The 27557-nt window shown below is 36.7% G+C and overlaps 1 protein-coding gene across 1 annotated transcript in view; it reads left to right on the forward strand.

The window, feature by feature from the left end:
- The window catches only part of LOC124368050 (actin cytoskeleton-regulatory complex protein PAN1-like), a 135952-nt gene that overhangs the window by 101834 nt on the left and 6561 nt on the right, over positions 1-27557 (forward strand). The window contains exons 4-8 of the mRNA XM_046825324.1: positions 11304-11434; positions 12439-12697; positions 20292-20611; positions 25886-26094; positions 26665-27086. Of these exons, the coding sequence (XP_046681280.1) occupies positions 11304-11434; positions 12439-12697; positions 20292-20611; positions 25886-26094; positions 26665-27086 (1341 nt within the window). The remainder of the gene's footprint in view (positions 1-11303; positions 11435-12438; positions 12698-20291; positions 20612-25885; positions 26095-26664; positions 27087-27557) is intronic.

The raw sequence follows: 27557 nt of genomic DNA on the forward strand, positions 1-27557 counted from the left end.
ATAAAACAGATGCTTTTACTGTATGCAAAGACAGTACATAGTATACAAATCTACACTGAGAAATGACACTATGTAATAAAGTTTTTACAAAAGTAAAACTTGACTTCTGAGCCATCTAGAAGCATTTACAAAAGAACAATTCTTCTTGACTTCTAAGCCATTGTATATAGTACTTGCTCTAGAGAACTGATATTTTCCTTAGTGGACAGAAAGTAAGGAAAGTCCAGTCAATCGCTCATTCCCAATTTTGTTCTTTCAAAATGTTTTTGATCCGTTTCAATGCTGAGAACGATCTTTCAGCAGTACATGTCAGTAATACTGCATTATTTAAACAATAATAATCGTTTGCTAAACTAGTAATTGAAAATTTTAAAATTTGGGGTGGGGTCTGGACCCCTCTCTGGGTACACCCTCGGTGGTAATCTAGTAGCGAACTGTAATGCTTCGCAATATTTCATTGAACTATAGAAGTTAGAGTAAAAATGTATTAATCCAGCTAAAGAATTGTAAACAAAACCTGATTCAGATACAATGGACTTGGTAGCATGTAACAAACTAAACAAAGTATTTTACCACATATGTTGCTATGTCACGTAATAAAATTAAATAACTCAATTTTTCTGTTACGAGATTTTCACGTAGCCATCATACGATCAATATAAAAATGTAAAATAATATTGTTTCTTTTAATTTTGACCTCATAACCTCAAAATAGATTTCCTCATTGGGCTATTAGAAACCTAGACCTCACCTATATAAAATATCAAGTGTCTAGAACTTTTCTTTTAGGCGTTGGGCGTACAGACAGACACACAATGAGGTAATATAAAAAAGGTCCTATCGGTATTAAATTATGCTACAAAAATAAGATGACATCCAATGATATATTTTTGTTAGAAATAATTTTATGACTAAAAATGAAAAACTAGATAATTCCAATGAATGGATAAGTATTTAGATCTCTCCCCCTCAGAAATAATTACGGCCCGGAATGTACTAGAGAAGAGTAGACCAGAGCAGATCCAGTTCTCAAGTAGATCGGCGGAAGATAGACCGGATGTCATAATTTCACACATTGGAGCGAACGGGGAAGCGTCTCAACTCGAGTGTACATAAACCGTCTCCTTTGGACTCGGATATCAAATTTAGTGCTATCTAGTCATTTATGTACAATGGACTTTGCAGTTTGTTCTGTACAAAAGTTGACCTTTGTCCGTGATCCATTCATCACGATTACAACAGTGGGCAGGCTGGGAGATATTGGGTTATGAACTATACCTAAGATATCTGTGTCAGGCTCATATGTTAACAGTTTTGTATCCAGATACATCGTATAAGTCCGGTGAATTTAAGTAACTATTTTTATAAATTAAAATAGTTTTTTTCAATAAAGATTAAATAATTAATTAAACAAAGAGTATCTTATCTATCTATAGTCAATTGGAAGTTAACAATTTCTTTGAGAAAAAAAGCATACATTTTTTAATCCACATGTGGACATTGTTAATGGTTCGTTTGGATTTTTTTTGGACAGTTTTTCAACCTCAGGGGTAAGTTAAAGAGATACTTTTTGAATTGAAAATCCTCATCCTTTCTCCCTTAGTCAGGGAAAACTTGGGGGGGGGGGCAAGACGAATTAGGGGCCTCCCCTGGAAATATTAAAATGTTTGAAACTTTCAAATGTATGAAGCAAAATAGTAAATTTTGCGCAAAGGTTTTAAAACATCTATGGACATATTTGCAACTTTTTGAATTCAAAATCCTTATCATTTTTCCCTTAGTCAGGGAAAACTTGGGGGGGGGGGCAAGACGAATTAGGGGCCTCCCCTGGAAAAATTAAAATGTTTGAAACTTTCAAATGTATGAAGCAAAATAGTAAATTTTGCGCAAAGGTTTTAAAACATCTATGGACATATTTGCAACTTTTTGAATTCAAAATCCTTATCATTTTTCCCTTAGTCAGGGAAAACTTGGGGGGGGGGGCAAGACGAATTAGGGGCCTCCCCTGGAAAAATTAAAATGTTTGAAACTTTCAAATGTATGAAGCAAAATAGTAAATTTTGCGCAAAGGTTTTAAAACATCTATGGACATATTTGCAACTTTTTGAATTCAAAATCCTTATCATTTTTCCCTTAGTCAGGGAAAACTTGGGGGGGGGGGGGGGCAAGACGAATTAGGGGCCTCCCCTGGAAAAATTAAAATGTTTGAAACTTTCAAATGTATGAAGCAAAATAGTAAATTTTGCGCAAAGGTTTTAAAACATCTATGGACATATTTGCAACTTTTTGAATTCAAAATCCTTATCATTTTTCCCTTAGCCAGGGGACACTTGGGGGGGGGGGGAAGACGAAATTGGGAGTCTCCCCCGGAAATACTCAAATGTTTGAAACTTTCAAATTTAAGAAAGTAGTGAATTTTGCATAAAATTCTTAAATCCCTTTATAGATTGCATTGAGAAATGATATTAATAATTGTGGAGTCACTGTTTTAGTAGGGCGTGCAGGATTAATAATTGAAATTGATTAGACTTGTGTAGTAATGTAATTATAAAAATGTGCTTTTGTTGTTCGCAAACACTGTGCATAGTTTACAAATCCACATTGAAAAATAATAATATGTAAAAGAGTTTTAACAAAAGTATTTTTTTTTTACTTCAGAGCCATCGTATCTAATACTTTTTCTGTAGAAACTGATGTTTTCCCGTAGTGGACAGAAAGTAAGGCAAGTGCAGTCAACCGCTCATTCCCCGTTTTGTTTCTTAAAAAGCTCATGGCCTGTTTCAATGTTGAGAACGATCTTTTAGCAGTACATGTCAGTAATACTGAATTATTTTAATAATAATAATACTAGTTTGCTAAAAAAAATAATTGAAAAAATTCCAAATTTTGGAGGACCCTTTGGACCCCTCGCTGGCTACGCCCTTGGTACACAACCTGCACGCCTAACAAGTGAAGTGTTTCTGTGATAGTTTGAGGAGGGCACGATCACACAATTCGCCATGTTGAAAGTGTTTTGGGGAAGAAAATGTTGGTATTTACAACATTTAGAACCCGTCTGTCACTGACATACTGACTAAAATAAATTACGAACAGTTGCATCAACTGTAATAACCGAATTGAGACAGTGACTAAATTATCCAATAACAACGCTCGGCGAGAAAGTCGAGACAATGTCATACTAGCTTAGAGGTGAAACGGTATTTTAGTAATCAGTTCTTTGTAACGGTTACCTTTCTCCAGTATCTGTAACGGTTACTGAGAACCAAACATACTGATGACAGGTAGGCTACTTTGTATCTAGTACTCTGTATGGTCATAATATACAGATATTTCCTTGTACTGATTACTTTACTATATAGTCCTAAAGTACTCATATCCTCACTGATACCGGATGCTGAAATACTGATTTGAGGCCGACAAATATACCGCGATCGTAAAGACACAACTGGAAAATATTGCTACTTCAAAATGTAAATCACTTACCAACCCCGGTGTCAGTGTGATATTCTTGAATTAGTCATAAAATATTGTTTTGAAGAAAACTAAACAATTTATATAGGCTATTACATTCAGTTAAAAGTGTTTAATTATGTAAACTATGATTATATATTTTGTTTTTACTTCAAATGAGAGCTCATTTATTTTTTTAACAATACAAAACTGTGTTAATGTACCCAAAATGCACCAAAGAAATGAAAAATTACTTAGATAAAATAGAATTTTATTTTCATAACCTCATAGAATATCCAGTGTAACAGTCCATTGGACTCTATTCAAAGAAGCAGAGGTTCAATTTATCATACAATTCATTAATTACATCCCAAAAAGTATGAACTTTTTAATAATAATAAATTATGTTTATACATTTTCACATAATTGCATTGTACTTTTGCATACTATTAATTACATCAGAGCATTAACAAAACTGAGTGTTTATTAGGGAAAATACTCAGTTTTTTAAGCATTACAAGTATAGAAATACTGATTTCAAGTATCCAGTATTTGTACTCAGTATCGCCAAAGTAACGGTATCAGAAGTAACGGTTACAGGTATGTACTGATTTAGCCCATCTGTATATTAGCTACTTCACCGCACCCCCTTCCTTGCCCCCCCCCTGCGGCTGGAACCTAGGTACCGCCCACGTCAAAGCAGTGAGAGCCCTTACTGTATGGAGGACCTGACTTAATTAAGGGTCCTAACATGTTGAGATCGGTGAGGGGAGGGGATTTTGGAATTTTGTAATCTTTAAAATTTCCCGGAAGAGCCAGCCTGCTGTCTTAACATGATATTGAGTTCCAATAATTACAGTGTAAACCCTCATGCAGATTTACGCTCTTAGCCTACTTTTTATTTTAGCGTTATGGGAAATTTTAATACGTATCCAAACGCTTTTTACTTTTAATGTATACTTTTTTGAGTACTGAAATGAATAAGTACAGCAAAGTTTGAGATTCTTTCCAGAATAACCCATACCAATACCGAAAAGTACCAAATAAGGGCATTAATATACATGAGGTTCAACATTGTTGTTATGAGAAAATCTCGAGGTCATTGCACTACAGCTGTTTCATGAACCTCGGCACAGAGTCCAAAATACAAAGTAAATCTGATTCAAAATATTTACAAGCAGGCTGAGTTCGAAAAGGGAAGCCCCGTACCATATTGTTATATATAACAAACATATTAGATAACTCCTATCACAGAAACCATATAGCTCGTTGGAAATATCTCTTCGCAGTGCGGTCCAATGGTTAGATCTAGTACTATCATTGGTGGAGCCTATTGCGTCATTAGCAAATTCTGTTGACTTAGTTAGAACCTCAGTGAAACTTTCCTCTTTTTCCTGAAATGCTACGCTAGCTTCTATACAAATCAAAGCAAAATCACATTTATTTCCACAAATTACCGAAAATATGAAGTACATATTTTATATTAAAAAAAGGAAAACAAATGTAGCATTTGGATAGTCAGGATATCAAATGATAATACAATAATTCCAAATAGTTAATATTAAATAATGTAATGCTAAATAAGATAAAAACCTTATATCACAAAACAAATAAATCCAAGAGAAAAATTAAAATAAAACACCTAGTGAAAACAGCATGCATGATTAGAATATTACATTACTACCTAATTTCTGTAATTTTTTTTTTAAATGGGAAAAGAGTCATGCATACATTTGTTGACCCGAAGGTACTTTGATATTATCCGAAGGCCACTCTGTCCCCATCTACTATTTGTTATTTTGCTAAATAAGTAGGTAGATAAATACATACGTACTTATTGTAAATATAAAATAAGTATAAAAAGATAAGGAGCGCTCACCTGATCTGAGTTTGAATTTGGGTACTAACTCGAGGGGAGTTATTCTTTTTCCACCATAAGTTTGGGATGGCACCGAAGTCAAAGTCAAAATCTTTTATTGTCATCCGACTATATACATAGCATTGACAAAGGTCCATTCAAAATTATTTATCTATAAATATAATTGGCATAAGAATTAGACTATAAAGCACCTGCTTACAGTGTAAACCATATTAAGTATCAGATATGAAAATTATATAGTATTATTATAGTGTCACTATTTTACAGATTGGACAGTTAGGCATAATGCTCTCGGATACTGTAACATTCCGAACTGACTAAAAATTCTCTAAGCCTCCTCCAAAACAGAACCACATCCGGCTCCGACCTAAGCTGTGGAGGAAGGGCTTTAAATAATTTAATTGCAGAGTAATAAGTTAAGTCTTTCATGTCTTTCAAAAAATTTAGTGTTGTGCTTTGGTATAAGTAAAGAACTGGAGTTTTCGAAGATTGTATCTGTTAGTATTAGTAGGTCGAATATCTTCTTATGTTTCATACAAAGGGTTAGGGTGTTAAGTATGTAGATACTAAAAATGTCAAAATCTCATTATTCGGAAAAAAGTCCTCTACAGTAATAAGATTTTTTCATTCCAAAAATCAGCCTAATTTATTTTTTTGCAGGCGATACATTTGTTTCGTTTTTGTGGTTTCAGCGCCACAAATTGCAACTGCGTAGGACAAATAGGGGTATATATATATATATATATATATATATATATATATATATATATATATATATACATATATACAATATATATATACAATATATATACAGCCAAAATATGCTGTGAGGAGAATATTCCTGTCAGCAAACTGTGCAAGCCTCCTAATAACAAAGATACCACTGTTTATCTTATCAGATACCTTATCGATGCCACACTGATAGCCAGGGTATTCCATTCGGTACTTTCCCGCTTTCCCGCCCTCCGCGTGGATAAGTTGGACGATCTGGGACGTTATCTGGGTTCGGGAAAGTACCGATCGGAGATTTTCCTAGAAAAAAAACATCCCTCGAGATAGTACCCAAATTGAAGCTCCGATCACGTGGGGCGCACGTAAAGGTTATGTTTAACTTCGATACTACTAGTAACATATTTATGATAACCTATCTAAGCCACTTACATAAGAAGTAGTAGATAAGGGATATTGTGGTGGATAATACCAAAGTACCATCCCAACTTGGGACTAGCCAGGAACTGAGCCGATCTGTATTTTATAAGTAAAGTACACAAGTACACAACCTAAATTTTTGGGAAATCTATAGAGGAATTTCCCCTAATAAAGTTATTGATTTTTAGTCGCACCAATCAAAATGAGTAGGTTTAAAAATAAAAAAATCTTTTTCCAAATTATGTTTTTTTCTAGTTTGGCACTTAAACCAACTGCCAGACTTGTAAATCGTCAACCAACTATTGAGAGATAAATAAAGTGGAACTTTCAGACTTCTTATCAGTTGTCGATAATGATGCAACTGACAATTCATGTTTCTGAAGGCCAGCTTCAAGTGTATCTTGAAAAAAGGTAGTTTAGGAAAAAATCCCTTCCTATTTTTAACCCTTTCGATACACTTCCTTATCAGTTGTCGATAATGTTGCCACTACTATTCATGTTTCTGATAGTCAGATTCACGAGTATCAAGCTAGTAATAATGTAATCAGAAAAAAAAGTATTCTTTCCTATTTTTAACCCTTTCGATACACTTCCTTATCAGTTGTCGATAATGTTGCCACTACTATTCATGTTTCTGATAGTCAGATTCACGAGTATCAAGCTAGTAATAATGTAATCAGAAAAAAAGTATTCTTTCCTATTTTTAACCCTTTCGATACACTTCCTTATCAGTTGTCGATAATGTTGCCACTACTATTCATGTTTCTGATAGTCAGATTCACGAGTATCAAGCTAGTAATAATGTAATCAGAAAAAAGTATTCTTTCCTATTTTTAACCCTTTCGGTACACTTCCTTATCAGTTGTGTCGATAATTATGCAACTACTATTCATGTTTCTGACAGTCAGATTCAAGAGTATCAAGCTAGTAAAAATGTAATCAGGAAAAAATATTCTTTCCTATTTTTAACCCTTATGGTACTCTTCCTTCTGACCTCTACCAAAATTAGCGAGGCTGACAATAAATGTTTTTCTTACTAAAGTCTTTTATAGATTTCAAGGAAGGCCAGGTCATTTATACATCGAAATTGGCTTGGATCATGGACTATAATGGAGATGATTAGCACTAGTAGATACATTTAGTGTTTTAAATATTTGTTTATTTCTTCCAGTCCATCAAAATGTTGTTCTTGGTTTATTTATATAACAAGATATTGAAAACTAGGTAAAAAAAAAATTAAGATATAGTGTTACAAAAATATTAGCCTACAAATTATTTTGAAAATCCGTTTCTGTACGAATCACAAATGTTAGACACAGAAGCTAAGTTATATGTGAAGTAAATAACATTAAACTATCCAAAAGCACAAAGTCTTCACTATTTACCCTATGTGGGGAAGTTTGCTCCTCGTGAGGGTATAACTTTCGAGCTTAGAAGGGAGAAATTTGTTTTTTACTTAATTTTAATAGTTCGAATTCATTTTTTGATTTTTACTACAGTCAAACCTCTATATAACGAACCTCAAGGGACCGGACATAAAATTCGTTGTATCGAGTATTTTGTTATAATGAGGTTCGTTATATTGAGGATAGGTTAAGTACAATTTCGCTACATCGAGGTTCACAGCGTGTTAAAACGTTGTGAAATCATATGCTGTACTGTATTTAAATAGTGTGTAAAACAAAATAAAAATGCATTTAATTTGAAACAACAAAACTTTATTTTTATTTTTTTGTTTTAATTAAGAACACAGTATGTAAAACAGAAGAACTGTAATACAGTAGCTATGTACTTTGAAAACACATTAAATGAAAGTTGAAAAGCAAACATGACCTGAACAAAACTTAAAAATTGTACGCTATAATCTTTGTTATAACAAGGTGCAGTCGTAGAAAATTCATTATATACAGGTGAATTTCGCTACAAGAGGTTCTAACAACGAAGAATTCACTATACCGAGGGTGATTTATTTTTTCTAGGATTTCTCAAAATTCGTTATATTGAGGTTGTGAGTATGCTTTATTTGTTACTAGCTGTTTCCCGTGGCTTCGCTCACTTTCCGTAAACCTTGGCCATGTACTTGTACTTCTGATTCAAGTGAATTATATTTCCAATGCCTATGTAGAGTTTGCTTGTTGCCACGATCAAGAAAATCTGTGTATGCTTATTATATAGCCATTATACACGTACATGTATTTTATTATAAAGCGGTCTAACAGTCAAGCTTTAAGTTCAACCATATATTTATCATAAAGACAAACATATATCCTATTTTAGTGCCTTCAAATAGTCTTTGGCAATTTAATATACGTAACTGTCTCGTAATTGCAATTTATAATGTACAGGCGCTTTGAAAACTTTTATATTTTGCAGCGCCACCTCGTGGTGAGTTTTATAAATGAGTATAGCATACAAAACCTTCTCCGTCGAAAAGTACATATACATTAAAATTTTCATAATGATCGGTCAAATAGTGTACGATTCCAAAAAGGACAAACACACAAACATTCATTTTTATATATTTAGATGTAGAGGTGAAATTTGCATTGATTCTTATGGAGACTTCTAGGGGATTAAAAAAAATCGTTATATCAAGAAATTTGTTATATTGAGGTTCGTTATATTGAGGTTTGACTGTATATGGCTTATTTATAAATCAGATATCTAGCTCTACAACAAGGATTTAACATATATAGAAACAAATGTATTTTAATTACTGTATTACAAAGTGTATAGCCATTACTGCATTATAGCTCGTATAATAATTTGCTTATGTGAATGTTGAGTTTAACTCCAGTTTGCCTTCCTCTTTGTACAGCGTCCGGAATCTGACTCCTAAGATTTTCATGTTTGCCTGAAGAGATTGAAAAAAAATGTGTGACGAAGAAGCTCAAAACGAACTCTTTGACATTGTTTCAACATCAAAATGAAAGAATTGTGGTGAATTCTAGGGGAATAGAGATTATTGTATAATCAGGTGCACGATTGTTTTGGATCTCTTCAAACGACATGACTCCAGATTTCAGGAGTCAAGTCTGTGACAGCGCAGATACCAGACGCTCGTCTTCAGGAGGAAGATGAACTGGAGCTAAATTTTACATTCACATAGAATCAAACCTTCCCACCATAGCTACGTTAAATGTGTATTTGCATACGTTAGCATTACTTTACCAAAACGAAAAAGATAATCTAAACCTAGACGCTTCACTAAGGTTAGTACTAGTACCAGCAAACAGAATACTCAATTGTTGCACTATATGCAGTAATTGGTAGTTCTAGGTATGGCCATAGGATTGCGCTGCAACCACTGTTATTTTTTATGTGGTCAAAATGTAAGGGACACTCAATTAGTGTTCTTTATGCATTGAAGTCTTGAGTCTTGCATATGTTGAAATCCTGCTTGTGTCAGAGCGGTTTTTATCAATTTTGTACAATTCATACTGTGTTGTATCAACTCTTTCTGTTTATTACAAGATCCCCACACAGGCCTAAGGTTATAAAGAATATTCCCCTCATTAAAAAAATACCTTTAAGAATTCTGTTGTTTATGTAATAGACAGGATTATCTCTTCTAATTGTTGAAAGTTCATTATTGGAGTTTGATGTGGAGATGTGGACATTTGTCCATTGTTTCCACAAATGACAAAAAATCTGAAACACAGATTGAAAGTTGCAAACACAGAGCAGAAGGTTGTTGTTATTAGTGAACAGTTTTTTCACTATCAATTGTATCAACTTTTCACTATACCCAACAATTAATTGTAGTGTTGTACATGACTGAGTATGTACTTACTAGTATACTGTCTAACTTAGGAATTAAGGGATAATACACATACAATTCAGAAAAATCGAAGATGATTCTTTTTCTATCAGCAGTTATTCAAAAATTAACGGGAGATAATTTATGATTGATCATCGTATATATAAATAAACTAGTTTTTTTCAGGAGTGACTAAAAGACATGCATATTTTTAATTGTTTTATTTTATGAAGACATTTTCTCAGATACACACTACAAGGTTGTTTAGTGTAAGTGGTTTTAATATTGATTATAGGATTTAGAATTAAGCAGACCGATGCAAATCATTTAAACTTTACTTTTTTTAAGATGTCCAATAGGCCTGATAAATTTATGATGTGGCCTGAATCCGTTATGTATAGATTAATAATTTTTTTTTAACAAAACACCTGTCTGGATTGTATTTATTTAATGTATAAGACAAGTCTGAGAATATGTGGCTTTCATTTATTAAGAGCCAGATATGTCCTTTTCAAAAAAGTATCCTTCTGCCCTTTGACCTTTAAACCCCAAAATCATTAAAGAGTCCTTCTTCTTTGGACCAAGAGAAACCTATTTAACAAATTTCAAGTCTCAAGAACCTTCCTATCAAGAGTTATCGCACAGACAGATATAGGGGTGCACTGCCCTTTGACCTTTAGATCCCAAATTTGTTCTTCTTCCTTGGATCAAGAGAAACCTATGTATCAAATTTCAAGTCTCAAGGACCTTCCTATCCAGAGTTATCCCACAGATAGACAGACAAATGGGCGGACTATTACCCTTAGTTTTAAGCCTCTAGTACTTTTCTATTAAAGGTTATCATGTTTGATGAACAAAGAGATGATTTTTGTAAGGAAGGTTTGATGGGTGGGTCTCTTGTAATTTTTGTACTGTAACAGTACTGACTTTCAGGGTCCAGCTAGTTTTATTTAATTGTAATAAGGAAATAATTACCAATTAGTATCTGTTTATATTTGATAATAATGGGTATTTATTCATTTATGGATGTCTTTTGTCCCAGGTTTAATGAGTTATGGTTTACAGAGCCAAAGTCGGAAGCGAGCTGCAGCGCTAGTGGAGCCGGAGGGTGAAGGGGAGGGCTCCAGTAGCGAAAGTGATGGCGGCAGTAAGCGGCCAAGGCTGGAAGGAGATGACGGAGAGGATGAGCGAGAAAGGTAATGTTTGACACGTGCTTATTTAGTGTATTTGGCACATTTGGTTTTTGACGGATGAGCGAGAAAGGTAATGATTAACACGAGCTTATTTAGTGTATTTGGCACTTTTTGCTTTTGACGGGATGAGCGAGAAAGGTAATGTTTGACACGAGCTTATTTAGTGCATTTGGCACTTTTTGCTTTTGACAGATGAGCGAGAAAGGTAATGATTGACACAAGCTTATTTAGTGTATTTGGCATTTTTTGCTTTTGATGGATGAGCGAGAAAGGCAATTTTTGATATGTGCTTATTTACTGTATTTAGCACTTTTGGTTTTTGACGTTTGAGCGAGAAAGGTAATGTTTGATATGTGCTTATTTACTGTTTTTGGCACTTTTGGTTTTTGACATTTGAGCAAGAAAGGTAATGTTTGATATGTGCTTATTTACTGTATTTTGCACTATTAGTTTTTGACGGATGAGCGAGAAAGGTAATGTTTGACACGTGCTTATTTATTGTTTTTGGCACTTTTGGTTTGACATTTGAGCAAGAAAGGTAATGTTTGATATGTGCTTATTTAGTGTATTTTGCACTATTAGTTTTTGACGGATGAGCGAGAAAGGTAATGTTTGACACGAGCTTATTTAGTGTATTTGGCACTTTTTGCTTTCGACGGATGAGTGAGAAAGGTAATGTTTGACACATGCTTATTTACTGTATTTGGCACTTTTGGTTTTTGACAGATGAAAAATTTTCCCTCCACCTCAAAATTGTAATATTGACACAGTTTTGAGACCTCGTATTTTGAAAACTATCTTTGAAGTCAACTATGATGTACACATGATGTAAGCTCTACCTGTTTTTTTATTTTATACCTTTTTCGTCATATTGGGCTGTGGGTTATTCCCAGTGGATCAATCTTTTTATGTTTGTGTAAAGCAGTATAACTATTTGTTGAGTAAAAAAGAAATACTTAGGTTAGGTGTTTGAATCAAAATTAACAGTAAGCTTTATGCCACTGCAGACTTGTAAGAGAGTACGTGGAGGAGTGCACGGAGAGTATGGAGGATATGAGTAGAGCGGCCGATAAACTCCACCGGGAAATCGGGGCCCTGGGGGAACTTCTGCGTGCCAAGGAGCTGGAGTGGAACAGCATCCTGCGACTACGGAAACTGAAGGAGGAGATGCTGGAGCGACTGCTGCGGCGGCGGCGGCTGGCTGCTCTACTATCGGAGAACAACGGCGTCAGGGATGATTGTTGCACCGAAAAACCGGTGAACAAGGTTGGTACTTCCTCTTCTCCACATTTTGTTATACACTCATATTTACAGCTGATTAATTTTCAGCTACATTAGGTTGGCCTCACACAAGTCAAGTATTTGGAAGTTTTTCTTATCACTTTTAGATCTGACAAAATCTCACTTTAAAAAGACTGTTATTGTAATAGTTCTCAAATAGTATGGTATGGTCAATTTTAACATTGGTGTATGTCTTCGCTCCGATGGTTTGAAATTAGGGTCCTCACGGAGTATGGTTTCAAAACAATAAAGATTACGTAATGAGAATTTTAGTATACATTGTATTTTTTACTTTAGGTTACATGATGAAAAGTCATGGATTTATTCATGTCCACGGACGATATAGTTAGAACTCCTGCCCTCGGACGATATAGTTAGAACTCCTGTCCTCAGACGATATAGTTAGAACTCCTGTCCTCAGAACGTATGGTTAAAACTCCTGCCCTCAGAATGTATGGTTAGAGCTCCTGCCCTTAGAACGTATGGTTAGAACTCCTGCCTGAGAACGTATGGTTAGAACTCCTCTCCTCAGAACATAAGGTTAGAACTCCTCTCCTCAGAACGTATGGTTAGAACTCCTGTCCTCAGAACGTATGGTTAGAACTCCTGTACTCAGAACTTATGGTTAGAACTCCTGTCCTCAGAATGTATGGTTAGCTCTCCTCAGAAACGTATGGTTAGAACTCCTGTACTCAGAACTTATGGTTAGAACTCCTGTCCTCAGAATGTATGGTTAGCTCTCCTCAGTACGTATGGTTAGAACTCCTGTACTCAGAACTTATGGTTAGAACTCCTGTCCTCAGAATGTATGGTTAGCTCTCCTCAGTTACGTATGGTTAGAACTCCTGTACTCAGAACTTATGGTTAGAACTCCTGTCCTCAGAATGTATGGTTAGCTCTCCTCAGAACGTATGGTTAGAACTCCTGCCTGAGAACGTATGGTAAGAAACTCCTCTCCTCAGAACATAAGGTTAGAACTCCTCTCCTCAGAACGTATGGTTAGAACTCCTGTCCTCAGTACGTATGGTTAGAACTCCTGTACTCAGAACTTATGGTTAGAACTCCTGTCCTCAGAATGTATGGTTAGCTCTCCTCAGAACGTATGGTTAGAACTCCTCTCCTCAGAACATATGGTTAGAAACTCCTCTCCCCAGAACATATGGTTAGAACTCCTGTCCTCAGAACTTATGGTAAGAACTACTGTCCTCAGTACGTTTGGTTAGAACTCCTGTACTCAGAACATATGGTTAGAACTCCTGTCCTCAGAACTTATGGTTAGAACTCCTGTCCTCAGTACGTATGGTTAGAAACTCATGTACTCAGAACTGATGGTTAGAAACTCCTGCCCTCGGACGATATATAGTTAGAACTCCTGTCCTCAGACGATATAGTTAGAACTCCTGTCCTCAGAAACGTATGGTTAAAACTCTGTCCTCAGAACATATGGTTAGAACTCCTGCCCTCAGAATGTATGGTTAGAGCTCCTGCCCTTAGAACGTATGGTTAGAACTCCTGCCTGAGAACGTATGGTTAGAAACTCCTCTCCTCAGAACATAAGGTTAGAACTCCTCTCCTCAGAACGTATGGTTAGAACTCCTGTCCTCAGTACGTATGGTTAGAAACTCCTGTACTCAGAACTTATGGTTAGAACTCCTGTCCTCAGAATGTATGGTTAGCTCTCCTCAGAACGTATGGTTAGAACTCCTGTACTCAGAACTTATGGTTAGAAAACTCCTGTCCTCAGAATGTATGGTTAGCTCTCCTCAGTACGTATGGTTAGAACTCCTGTACTCAGAAACTTATGGTTTAGAACTCCTGTCCTCAGAATGTATGGTTAGCTCTCCTCAGTACGTATGGTTAGAACTCCTGTACTCAGAACTTATGGTTAGAACTCTGTCTCAGAATGTATGGTTAGCTCTCCTCAGAACGTATGGTTAGAACTCCTCTCCTCAGAACATATGGTTTGAACTCCTCTCCCCAGAACATATGGTTAGAACTCCTGTCCTCAGAATTATGGTTAGAACTCCTGTCCTCAGTACGTTTGGTTAGAAACTCCTGTACTCAGAACATATGGTTAGAACTCCTGTCCTCAGAACTTATGGTTAGAACTCCTGTCCTCAGTACGTATGGTTAAAACTCATGTACTCAGAACTGATGGTTAGAACTCCTGCCCTCGGACGATATAGTTAGAACTCCTGTCCTCAGACGATATAGTTAGAACTCCTGTCCTCAGAACGTATGGTTAAAACTCCTGTCCTCAGAACATATGGTTAGAACTCCTGCCCTCAGAATGTATGGTTAGAGCTCCTGCCCTTAGAACGTATGGTTAGAACTCCTGCCTGAGAACGTATGGTTAGAACTACTCTCCTCAGAACATAAGGTTAGAACTCCTCTCCTCAGAACGTATGGTTAGAACTCCTGTCCTCAGTACGTATGGTTAGAACTCCTGTACTCAGAACTTATGGTTAGAACTCCTGTGCTCAGAATGTATGGTTAGCTCTCCTCAGAACGTATGGTTAGAACTCCTCTCCTCAGAACATATGGTTAGAACTCCTCTCCCCAGAACATATGGTTAGAACTCCTGTCCTCAGTACGTTTGGTTAGAACTCCTGTACTCAGAACATATGGTTAGAACTCCTGTCCTCAGAAACTTATGGTTAGAAACTCCTGTCCTCAGTACGTATGGTTAGAACTCATGTACTCAGAACTGATGGTTAGAACTCCTGTCCTCAGAACGTATGGTTAGAACTCCTGTACTCAGAAACTTGTGGTTAGAACTCCTTGTACTCAGAACTGATGGTTGGAAACTCCTGTACTCAGAACTTATGGTTAGAAACTCCTGTACTCAGAACTTATGGTTAGAACTCCTGTACTCAGAACGTATGGTTAGAACTCATGTACTCAGAACTTATGGTTAGAAACTCATGTCCTCAGAACTTATGGTTAGAACTCCTGTCCTCAGAACTTATGGTTAGAACTCATGTACTCAGAACTTATGGTTAGAACTCCTGTTACTCAGAACGTATGGTTAGAACTCATGTACTCAGAACTTATGGTTAGAATCATGTCCTCAGAACTTATGGTTAGAACTCCTGTCCTCAGAAATTATGGTTAGAACTCATGTACTCAGATCGTATGGTTAGAACTCCTGTCCTCAGAACTTATGGTTAGAAATCATGTCCTCAGAACTTATGGTTAGAACTCCTGTCCTCAGAACTTATGGTTAGAACTCCTGTCCTCAGAACTTATGGTTAGAACTCATGTCCTCAGAACTTATGGTTAGAACTCCTGTCCTCAGAAACTTATGGTTAGAACTCATGTCCTCAGAACATATGGTTTAGAACTCATGTCCTCAGAACGTTATGGTTAGAACTCATGTACTCAGAACTTATGGTTAGAACTCATGTCCTCAGAACTTATGGTTAGAAACTCATGTACTCAGAACGTATGGTTAGAACTCCTGTCCTCAGAACTTATGGTGTTAGAACTCATGTACTCAGAACTTATGGTTAGAAACTCATGTACTCAGGACTTATGGTTAGAACTCATGTACTCAGAACTTATGGTTAGAACTCATGTTACTCAGAACGTATGGTTAGAACTCCTGTACACAGAACTTATGGTTAGAAAACTCATGTACTCAGAACTTATGGTTAGAACTCATGTACTCAGAACTTATGGTTAGAACTCATGTACTCAGAAACTTATGGTTAGAACTTCATGTACTCAGAACTTATGGTTAGAACTCATGTACTCAGAACTTATGGTTAGAACTCATGTACTCAGAACGTATGGTTTAGAACTCCTGTCCTCAGAACTTATGGTTAGAACTCATGTACTCAGAACTTATGGTTAGAACTCATGTCCTCAGAACTTATGGTTAGAACTCATGTACTTAGAATGTATGGTTAGAACTCCTGTCCTCAGAACTTATGGTTAGAACTCATGTACTCAGAACTTATGGTTAGAACTCATGTACTCAGAAACTTATGGTTAGAACTCATGTACTCAGAACTTATGGTTAGAACTCATGTTACTCAGAACTTATGGTTAGAAACTCATGTACTCAGAACTTATGGTTAGAACTCATGTACTCAGAACTTATGGTTAGAACTCATGTACTCAGAACGTTTATAGGTTAGAACTCCTGTACACAGAACGTATGGTTAGAACTCCTGTCCTCAGAACTTATGGTTAGAACTCCTGTCCTCATGGTTAGAACTCAGAACGTATGGTTAGAATACTCAGCTTATGGTTAGAACTCTGTACTCAGAACTTATGGTTAGAACTCATGTACTCAGAACGTGAACTTCTGTACTCTTATGGTTAGAACTCCTGTCACTCAGAACGTATGGTTAGAACTCCTGTCTCAGAACGTATGGTTAGAAACTCCTGTCCTCAGAACGTCATGGTTAGAACTCCTGTCCTCAGAACTTATGGTTAGAACTCCTGTCCTCAGAACTTATGGTTAGAACTCCTGTCCTCAGAACGTATGGTTAGAACTCCTGTCCTCAGAACGTATGGTTAGAACTCCTGTACTCAGAACTTATGGTTAGAACTCCTGTCCTCAGAACGTATGGTTAGAACTCCTGTACTCAGAACTTATGGTTAGAACTCATGTACTCAGAACGTATGGTTAGAACTCCTGTCCTCAGAACGTATGGTTAGAACTCCTGTCCTCAGAACTTATGGTTAGAACTCCTGTCCTCAGAACGTATGGTTAGAACTCCTGTCCTCAGAACTTATGGTTAGAACTCCTGTCCTCAGAACATATGGTTAGAACTCCTGTCCTCAGAACTTATGGTTAGAACTCCTGTCCTCAGAACTTATGGTTAGAACTCCTGTCCTCAGAACGTATGGTTAGAACTCCTGTACTCAGAACTTATGGTTAGAACTCCTGTCCTCAGAACGTATGGTTAGAACTCCTGTACTCAGAACTTATGGTTAGAACTCATGTACTCAGAACGTATGGTTAGAACTCCTGTCCTCAGAACGTATGGTTAGAACTCCTGTACTCAGAACTTATGGTTAGAACTCCTGTACTCAGAACTTATGGTTAGAACTCATGTACTCAGAACGTATGGTTAGAACTCCTGTCCTCAGAACGTATGGTTAGAACTCCTGTACTCAGAACTTATGGTTAGAACTCCTGTACTCAGAACTGATGGTTAGAACTCCTGTCCTCAGAACGTATGGTTAGAACTCCTGTACACAGAACGTATGGTTAGAACTCCTGTACACAGAACTTATGGTTAGAACTCCTGTCCTCAGAACGTATGGTTAGAACTCCTGTCCTCAGAACGTATGGTTAGAACTCCTGTCCTCAGAACTTATGGTTAGAACTCATGTACTCAGAACTTATGGTTAGAACTCATGTACTCAGAACGTATGGTTAGAACTCCTGTACACAGAACTTATGGTTAGAACTCCTGTCCTCAGAACGTATGGTTAGAACTCCTGTCCTCAGAACGTATGGTTAGAACTCCTGTACACAGAACGTATGGTTAGAACTCTGTACACAGAACTTATGGTTAGAACTCCTGCCCTTAGAACGTATGGTTAGAACTCCTGTCCTCAGAACGTATGGTTAGAACTCATGTACTCAGAACTTATGGTTAGAACTCATGTACTCAGAACTGATGGTTAGAACTCCTGTCCTCAGAACGTATGGTTAGAACTCCTGTACTCAGAACTTATGGTTAGAACTCCTGTACTCAGAACTTATGGTTAGAACTCCTGTCCTCAGTACGTATGGTTAGAACTCCTGTACTCAGAAACTTATGGTTAGAACTCCTGTACTCAGAACTTATGGTTAGAACTCCTGTACTCAGAACTTATGGTTAGAACTCCTGTCCTCAGTACGTATGGTTAGAACTCATGTACTCAGAACTGATGGTTAGAACTCCTGTCCTCAGAACGTATGGTTAGAACTCCTGTACACAGAACGTATGGTTAGAACTCCTGTACACAGAACTTATGGTTAGAACTCCTGTCCTCAGTACGTATGGTTAGAACTCCGGTCCTCAGAACTTATGGTTAGAACTCCTGTCCTCAGTATGTATGGTTAGAACTCCGGTCCTCAGTACGTATGGTTATAACTCCGGTCGTCAGTACGTATGGTTAGAACTCCGGTCCTCAGTACGTATGGTTAGAACTCCGGTCCTCAGAACGTATGGTTAGAACTCCTGTTCTCGAAAAATACCAGCAACAGACCCAAGCATGAAACCACATGGGTCCAGCTGCAGTCACTATTTGCTAATACTATAGGAACAACCAGAAACCTAGCTGAAATAAGGACTTGCACGAGTTAAGATTCTATCTTGGGCCATCGCAGTACACAATTACACAGTATCGTTATAAATAAATATATTTACAGATATAGTTTTGAATTGATTGTAACTAAATTCATGTTCCAAAAAGGTTCGCTTTTTGGCTGGCTTATAACTTCCAGTTGAACCTATTCTGGGTACAGCAAAAACCAATGTGTCACTTAAATCTGAGCAACCCTATTTAAGATATTGGGGTGCAAGGGTGGATCGATAGGTCTAGTCTACAGTGGGGGATGACTGTTGGAGTTGGTGGGGCTCCCTTAGTGTTAAGGGTTGTTGCTAGTCAAGACATAAGGGTGTGCCACCCCCTGCCTGCTTTGACTGGAGAGGCTGTTATAGAACTAGCCTTCCCTTCTTCCAGGGAAACATGACTGAGATTAAGTCTGAAGATCCTTCATTGATCTCGACAGGGGTGGCCCTACCCCAACCTTACCCATCCAGAATATCCTGTCACTCCAGAAGAAGCACAAAGGTCCTTTTACGGACTAAGTGCAATTTCTTCAGCTTTTAGTCCCAAAAAAGCTCTGAAAGTTTTGCGAGTATAATAACACGCCAACCTTGAGAGTCATTTGTACTATTAATGTTGTACAAAGTAAACACCTAGTTAGTATTGCCTTCAGCTTGGCAATTCAAGATGACAGCCATGCGTGAAATCTACTTTTCTTCTGACTAATCCAGGGCAGGAATGTGTTAAACTGCTCTTTTTACTTGGTGGGGAGTACAAAAGCACCTTGTACTTGTGCTTAGGTTTTAGGGAACGCCCCTTTTGAATGAATGAATGAATCCGCAGGGAATATTTAAATTGGTCCATCTTTACTTGACTGAAGTTTAGAGATCCATGTTGGAATTCATTTAGGGAGCTCAAAATACTACATTACCATGTTTGTATATACAGGAAACTACTGTACACTGTCGGTTCAAGAGCAAAATGGTTCGGGGTTGGAATATTCACAACTACGGAATATTGAAAAATGTCTCATTCATTTTATACAGTTGGTGAATTCATGGACCATCTCACTAGCTTCAATGTGTGGTAGTATAGGGGCATTGACATCCAAAGTTATTTTATATTAATTTTACCGCTTGACAACTTTTATCGTTAACTATCTACAATATTTTAAAAGATCAAATCGTTAGCATTGAGACATTTTATTATTTTAATAAATATAGAATTACTATTATGTGACGTGATGTTAACATTGTTTCTGGCAATAAAAGTGTATTGTATTGTATTGTAAATGTTGTTCTAGGGGAACAAGCAGATGAACAGCTTGACCGTGAACAGTATGCCGGGAGTGAACCACATCCCTCACAACAACGCCACCAACGGAGGAGGAGGTCTGATGATGGTTCCTATCGTATCGTCTAGTCCGAGCCCTGCTCAAGTAACCAGTTCGTTCACCCGGGGTCCTCCTGCCGGTCCCCGTGTGCCCGAGCAGCTGCGGGGTCCCCGCCTGCAGCGCCCCATCCTCCCCAAGCCGGGGCCGGGGCCCCTCGACCACAACTCCATCGTCGGCGAAGGAAGGCAAGGAGCTATTCTCGATGTTAAGTCGATCATCGCTGACTATAGGTATATAGTCCAACGTTAAACAAGTTCAGGGTATTGTTTCCGATTCGGGAACTTTGACTTTCACACACTTCAGAGCGATTTTAGGGCGCTTTGGTTAGTCAGAGCGTGATCACCTTAGAGTTGGGGAGAGGCTTGTGTTTTCTCTGAGCAGGAACCGAGTAGAAATCATTACGAAACGTGAAATTGGTTAAATCAAACCGGTTTCAATACGTCGCAATGAATTTTACTCAAGAGTAAGTTAAAATTTGCCTCACAAATATTAGTGGATTATTACTGTAACTTTTTTGATGACCTGGTTCTTTTTTTTCAATAGATAAAAGTTATAATGACTTTGTGACTTCATTTTAATGAGACATATGAGCAGAAATTGAAATATAATCAATATGTCTTAAGGCATATTCAAATACTGAAGTTGATTCGCAATATTCATAGAGCCTAGTGCAGTCAACCTCCTATTCTGGGAAATCCCTGGGATAAAAATGACCACAGTTGGCCTTAGAAAAGGTTCAAATAAATCTGGTACAAATATTACAATTAAAATTAATAATTAAATAGGAAGTGGTGTGAAATTCCTTTGTGGCAGCAAGCCAATCTGCTCTACTGCCATTCTTAAGTTGACATGTGTTCTGTTGTCAAGATATAAATAGAGGTCCAAGAATGTTGTTAACCATGAGTTATTTTACTCCTCAATTAGTTACAAACAAACAACTTATTAGTTACCTTTCACTTACCCACTTGACTACTATTGGTTTTGATACAATGCACCAAGAAACAATCAAAATATGGTTCATTTAAAAATTAATGAAATAATATTTTCTTTAACTATTAGAGTTTACTATTTTCTTTTTCAATGAATGAATATTGTGCAATACCACTATATTATGTAGAATCCCCCTTACTGAATTAGACCTTGGACCTTGTACTCGGTCTGCTGACTTTGGTCTCTCTCTTCATGACCATTTTCTTTTGTTTGTCTCCTTTTCTATTCTTGCCACTCTTTGCACAACCTGTTGGCCCTAATTCATTTCTAATGCATAAATTCCAAATGGATAAACAAAAAATAATTTAACAGTTGATTTATTTGTTAGTACTTTGTTTGATTTTATTTGCAATAACAATTGTAACAAAAACAGCTGTCTGTAATTTTCCAAGTTCCTCTGATGGCAGTGAACTGCCATATAGTTTGTTAACGGTTGAAGACGACATTTGTATATTTTTTATGCAAATTTATTGAAGGTATTGAAGGAGGAGATGAATCAGATCAGTTTAATGGTACTTGCCTTTTATTCTGTATTAGCTGGACCTTATAAATGCGCACCACGTAATAAAGGCCTGGTCTCTTTATTATTTCTCAAAACTAAAGTGGTCATAATATTTTTTGTAAATCGTTGGACAGGATCAATCCGCAACATGATGGTTCACTTAGAATAATAGGGAGTTGACTGTAACATTTAATTTATCAGCACAGAACTAAACCATTATAAATGTTTTTCCTTTAGAAATTACATTTTTAAAGTAACATAGGTATACATCAGAATTGTAACAATTAAAGTTTGTACGAATTATACCCTGAACCTCTGTATTAAATAAAATGTCGAGAAACCTTTCAAAATTTCTCGGTACTCAAGAAAAATTGTATGACGTTGGATTTTCTATCTATTTACATTATTAATGTGTAATGGTTATACTACGCTTGGCATGCCGGGTGTAATGGTGGTATTATCGACAGTGCATGTATTTTTGCTGAGTATTCAATATTATTGCTGGACTTGTACGAGTTTTTATTCCTGTACTTAAGCAATCAGGATTAATTTTTTTGTGGTCAAAAAAGTGTGAGCCTGCACAAACCTCAAACATATCTTAAATAGATTTTGGGTAGTGATTCATTTTGAATTTCAGGTACTATTTTTGGGTACATTGTCCACACCAATCCATAATATCTGACTCAAAATTCCAAGTGATCATCGGTATCCAAACCAAATTAAGATATTTAAATGGATACTGAGTATTATCCTATGTTCTGTATGAACCAATTTATTACACTCGAATAAATCTTGAGTATAAACCAAAATTGGAAACCGGAATTAATCCTAAATATAAGCCAATTTTGTACATCTCAATCAGTCTTAACTCCAAGCCAATCTTGGACACCCAAATCAATCTTGGGTAAGACAATTTTGGACATACGAATCAATCTTGTCCAAGCCAATATTGGACACTCAAATCAATCTTGATTATAAACCAATCTTGGACATATGAATCAATCTTGTCCAAGCCAATATTGGACACCCAAATCAATCTTGATTATAAACCAATCTTGGACATATGAATCAATCTTGTCCAAGCCAATATTGGACACCCAAATCAATCTTGATTATAAGCCAATCTTGGACATATGAATCAATCTTGTCCAAGCCAATATTGGACACTCAAATCAATCTTGTGTACACCAAATATTGGACACCCAAATCAATCTTGATTATAGACCAATCTTGGACATATGAATCAATCTTGTCCAAGCCAATATTGGACACCCAAATCAATCTTGATTATAAACCAATCTTGGACATATGAATCAATCTTGTGTACACCAATATTGGACACCCAAATCAATCTTGTCCAAGCCAATATTGGACACTCAAATCAATCTTGTGTACACCAATATTGGACACCCAAATCAATCTTGATTATAAACCAATCTTGGACATATGAATCAATCTTGTCCAAGCCAATATTGGACACTCAAATCAATCTTGTGTACACCAATATTGGACACCCAAATCAATCTTGATTATAAACCAATCTTGGACATATGAATCAATCTTGTCTACACCAATATTGGACACCCAAATCAATCTTGATTATAAACCAATCTTGGACATATGAATCAATCTTGTGTACACCAATATTGGACACCCAAATCAATCTTGTCCAAGCCAATATTGGACACTCAAATCAATCTTGTGTACACCAATATTGGACACCCAAATCAATCTTGATTATAAACCAATCTTGGACATATGAATCAATCTTGTCCAAGCCAATATTGGACACCCAAATCAATCTTGATTATAAGCCAATTTTGGACATACGAATCAATCTTGCCCAAACCAATCTTGGACACCAAATCAATCTTGGGTAAGACAATTTTGGACATAAGAATCAATCTTGTCCAAGCCAATATTGGACACTCAAATCAATCTTGTGTACACCAATATTGGACACCCAAATCAATCTTGATTATAAGTCAATCTTGGACATATGAATCAATCTTGCCCAAACCAATCTTGGACACCCAAATCAATCTTGGGTAAGACAATTTTGGACATACGAATCAATCTTGTCCAAGCCAATATTGGACACTCAAATCAATCTTGTCTATGCCAATATTGGATACCCAAATCAATCTTAAGTAAGCCAATCTTGGACATACAATCAATCTTGATTATAAACCAATCTTGGACACCCAAATCAATCTTGAGTAAGCCAAATCATCAGAATCAATCTTGAATTCAAGCCAATTTTGGGCACCCAAATTATACTTTAGTGTAAAGTAATTGATCTTACTTACCCATACCAATCTTGAGTATTTGAACCACCTAGTTACATGAACCAGTTACTTCCATGTTATTTTAATTTTTGGCCAAAACGTTCCCATAATCTAGTTACCCAAACAACAGTATCTCATAGAAGTACAATATAGTTGATCAGTCCTAGCTACTTAGAGCTCTTGTCATGTAGTCGGCATTGCATTGACAAAAACATAAACCAGAACCACATCGTGTGGTATGCAATTCATTGTGTGAAGTCAACAATTGATTACTGGTTATTGTTTTGTAACCACCATTGTCTATTTGATTGCAAGGCAACAACGTATTAAGTTTGTAACGCAAATTTATTGAGTGTGAAATGCATGCTTTCAGATCTATTTTATTGAAACTGTGTTGAAAAATTGCTTATTTATTTGGTAAAATAACCGAGTTGTAAACACAATCTGCCTTGTTGTGTTCTCTTCGTAGTTTACTCCGAGGAGAAGTTTAACTCATGAACTATACAAACTTAAGTACTCAATATAAAAGTATATGGTCAATTCACAAAGTTTGAAGATATATACAGGATTCCATGGTTGTATATTCTTGTCATTTATTCAAAGTGAAACACTAAAACTGTAAATTCGTACAAAATAGCGTAGGTTTTTTGAACATTACGCTTTTGTTGGTGTTTGGGTATTTCTTGACTAACACTGTTTGAGTAAACTAACATATTGTGTAATTTGTATCTGTAAGGTGATTGTACACCATCATGATTTATTATTTTATTTAGTGATATCTTTAGAATCTTTGTAAAAGTGATATTTTGATAATATAGTTGGAAAATTTTAAATATTTTTTTTATTGCTAGTGCTTTTTGGTATGTTTACAGATTACTAATTTAAGTGTTCAACAATCATTGGTTTTTGTTGAATATCCCCTGAATTTATTTTTGGGTACAACATTCATAGTGGATGAAATATAAAATACCGGTATACTGTTCAAATAGTTTTAGTATTTTAAATGATTGAGAGTCCAGCTGTGTGTTATATATAAAATTAAAAGAAAATAATTTACCAGGCCTCGCAGACCTTAACTTGGTTCTTTAACCTAGTCAGCTGCTGGCCGTGCGTATGAGCTCCTGTTTAACGTGAGACTAAATTTTCAAACTGTGTTATGAACAGGAACTCGTCTCAAATCCATGTTTCACTTCAGAAAACTACAGGTAGTCTGCAATGAGACTACAGATAGTATAACCTTAGATTTTAATGTCTCAATGCTAATGAATTGTTAAAAATAAAATTTTTTCGTAATAATAATCGTGTATCGTTCTTATTCAAAATAGAGTGTCTTGGGAAATTATACTGAATACAAGAAACATCAATGAACGGAAATTCTTGGAGAGCAGTAATAGAATTCATTGAAGGTGACTCAGAATTGAGAAATTGTTTTGAATAATTAAGCAATGCTTTGAACAGTACATTATGATAGCTATCCTGTCATATTTTAATCATAGACCATTTAAAAAAATGAACATGAAAACCGAATAATGAAAACGTAATAAGTTTCGGAAATTTTAGTTTTACTATCAGAAAACAGGATAATTGTCGTGTTTTGGCTGTAAAAAATGCTGTTTATAAAACAGGGCTGGTTTGTGTTTCATCCGTCCGAGCACGTGAACGCATTGTTGTCATGGATTAGTCCCTCTTACGGAGTTAGCGAGTGAGACCAAGATTTGTTGCAGATCTCGCCACCCGGAGAACGTGCCCCGACGTGGCCGCCGCATGAGACCCCATGAGGGTGGGGGTCCCCCCAGGGCTCTAATGGAGCCCCAGCCCCCTGTCGTGTCCTCTACTCGCATATCCGGCAGTCCTGCCCTGATGAGTATGGCGAACATGGCACTGGGCTCTGGTTCCCACGTCAGGGAGAACCCTGGTGGACCCAGCTTTATGGGTAAGTCCAAATGAAACGGTGTTATGTTGTGTTGTGTGGTTTTTAGGATACTGTACTGTTGCAAGGCTTTTTTTTGTGCTGACATTTGTTACAGATACTGCATAAACCCTCTTCTCACCATTTATCATTCAGTTTCTCTCACCCGTTAATAAAAAAATATAATATGCTTGATTTTTCAAAATTTGTATATTTTATTTATCGTGTAGAATCCAGTAATAACCAAAAAAAATTCAATGTTTTCAGAAACGTTTAGATAATTAACATTCTTTGTTTTAAGTATTTTGACAGTGGAAGGATTGTGAAGGAAAACGGAATTTACCGGAAATTTGCCATTGTTCAGTGAAACAAAAATTCAGTAACACTACGTTTCGAGATCCACAATCTGATCTCTTTCTCAGATGACTAATCTAACACATAATTACAATGTAGGTGGAAACTTAATGTTGCTGATTTTGTGTATCATTGACGATGGCAGATGTCCGGACAAATCCTGCTTCCTTCATAATTAATATGTGACTAATCTTTTTGGTTGTGGCACTGGAGTATACAAGGTTTGTCTGGTCTGTACAGGGCAAGAGAACTCACGGCCCTCCAGTGCCGACTCTTCGCGCAGCGGCCACCACCTAGAGATGTTACCAGCACCGGGGCTGAGTTTCAAGGACGCCCTAGTCCAGTTTGCGAAGATGTCACAGCCCTCCAAGCCCCCACCTCCACCCCCGCCGTACCCCGAGGTGACCTTGCATCCCGTGTCCGCTCCTCACTCCCCTCCACCACCCCACACGTCACTCCTTCACGGTATTCTTACAAAGTCGACACCGCCCACGCTCCCCGCCCCCCACCAGCAGCCCCATCGTGCCACCACCTTCTCTCCTACTCTAGCCCGACTTCTCACCGCCCCCGAACGCACACCCCCGCCTCACACTAGCCCCGCCAGCCACTTCCGCCCCCCTGCCTCTCGTGTCAACATCTGCGAGATACTGTCCTCTTCTAAGGTGAGTGTGTGCTTCAAGGTACAAGGAAATTGTACAATCTCTTGCCTTTTTATTTTCCATTTCCGTTCTTATTTTTTAGTTAATAGTTCAATTTATTGACAATTTCAGAAGATTAAGAGTCGGCTGTACTGGCAGCCATTTTGATTTTAGCTGTATAAGAACAATGTTAAATCTCGTGCACTTCTGTGCCCTTACTTTTAGTTGTAAATTTATTTCTTTTTTTTTTTTTAAAAAAAAGGAGAGTCCTATTCTATTTTAAACCTTAATCTGAACATCCTCATCAGCTGGTTGATACAGTACAAGGTCAATGGTACTGATAAAATTCCAAACATCATATAAAATATTTCATTTTAAAGATATAATTAATACGCATCCAATCGCCTTTTAGATTTTTTGTCTAAACTAAAAAGCATTAGGATACACATTAATTATATCTTTTAAATGAGAAATCTTCCATAATGCTACAATGAA

Source organism: Homalodisca vitripennis, chromosome 8 (genome assembly GCF_021130785.1).
Source record: "Homalodisca vitripennis isolate AUS2020 chromosome 8, UT_GWSS_2.1, whole genome shotgun sequence".
Classification (NCBI taxonomy): Eukaryota; Metazoa; Arthropoda; class Insecta; order Hemiptera; family Cicadellidae; genus Homalodisca; species Homalodisca vitripennis.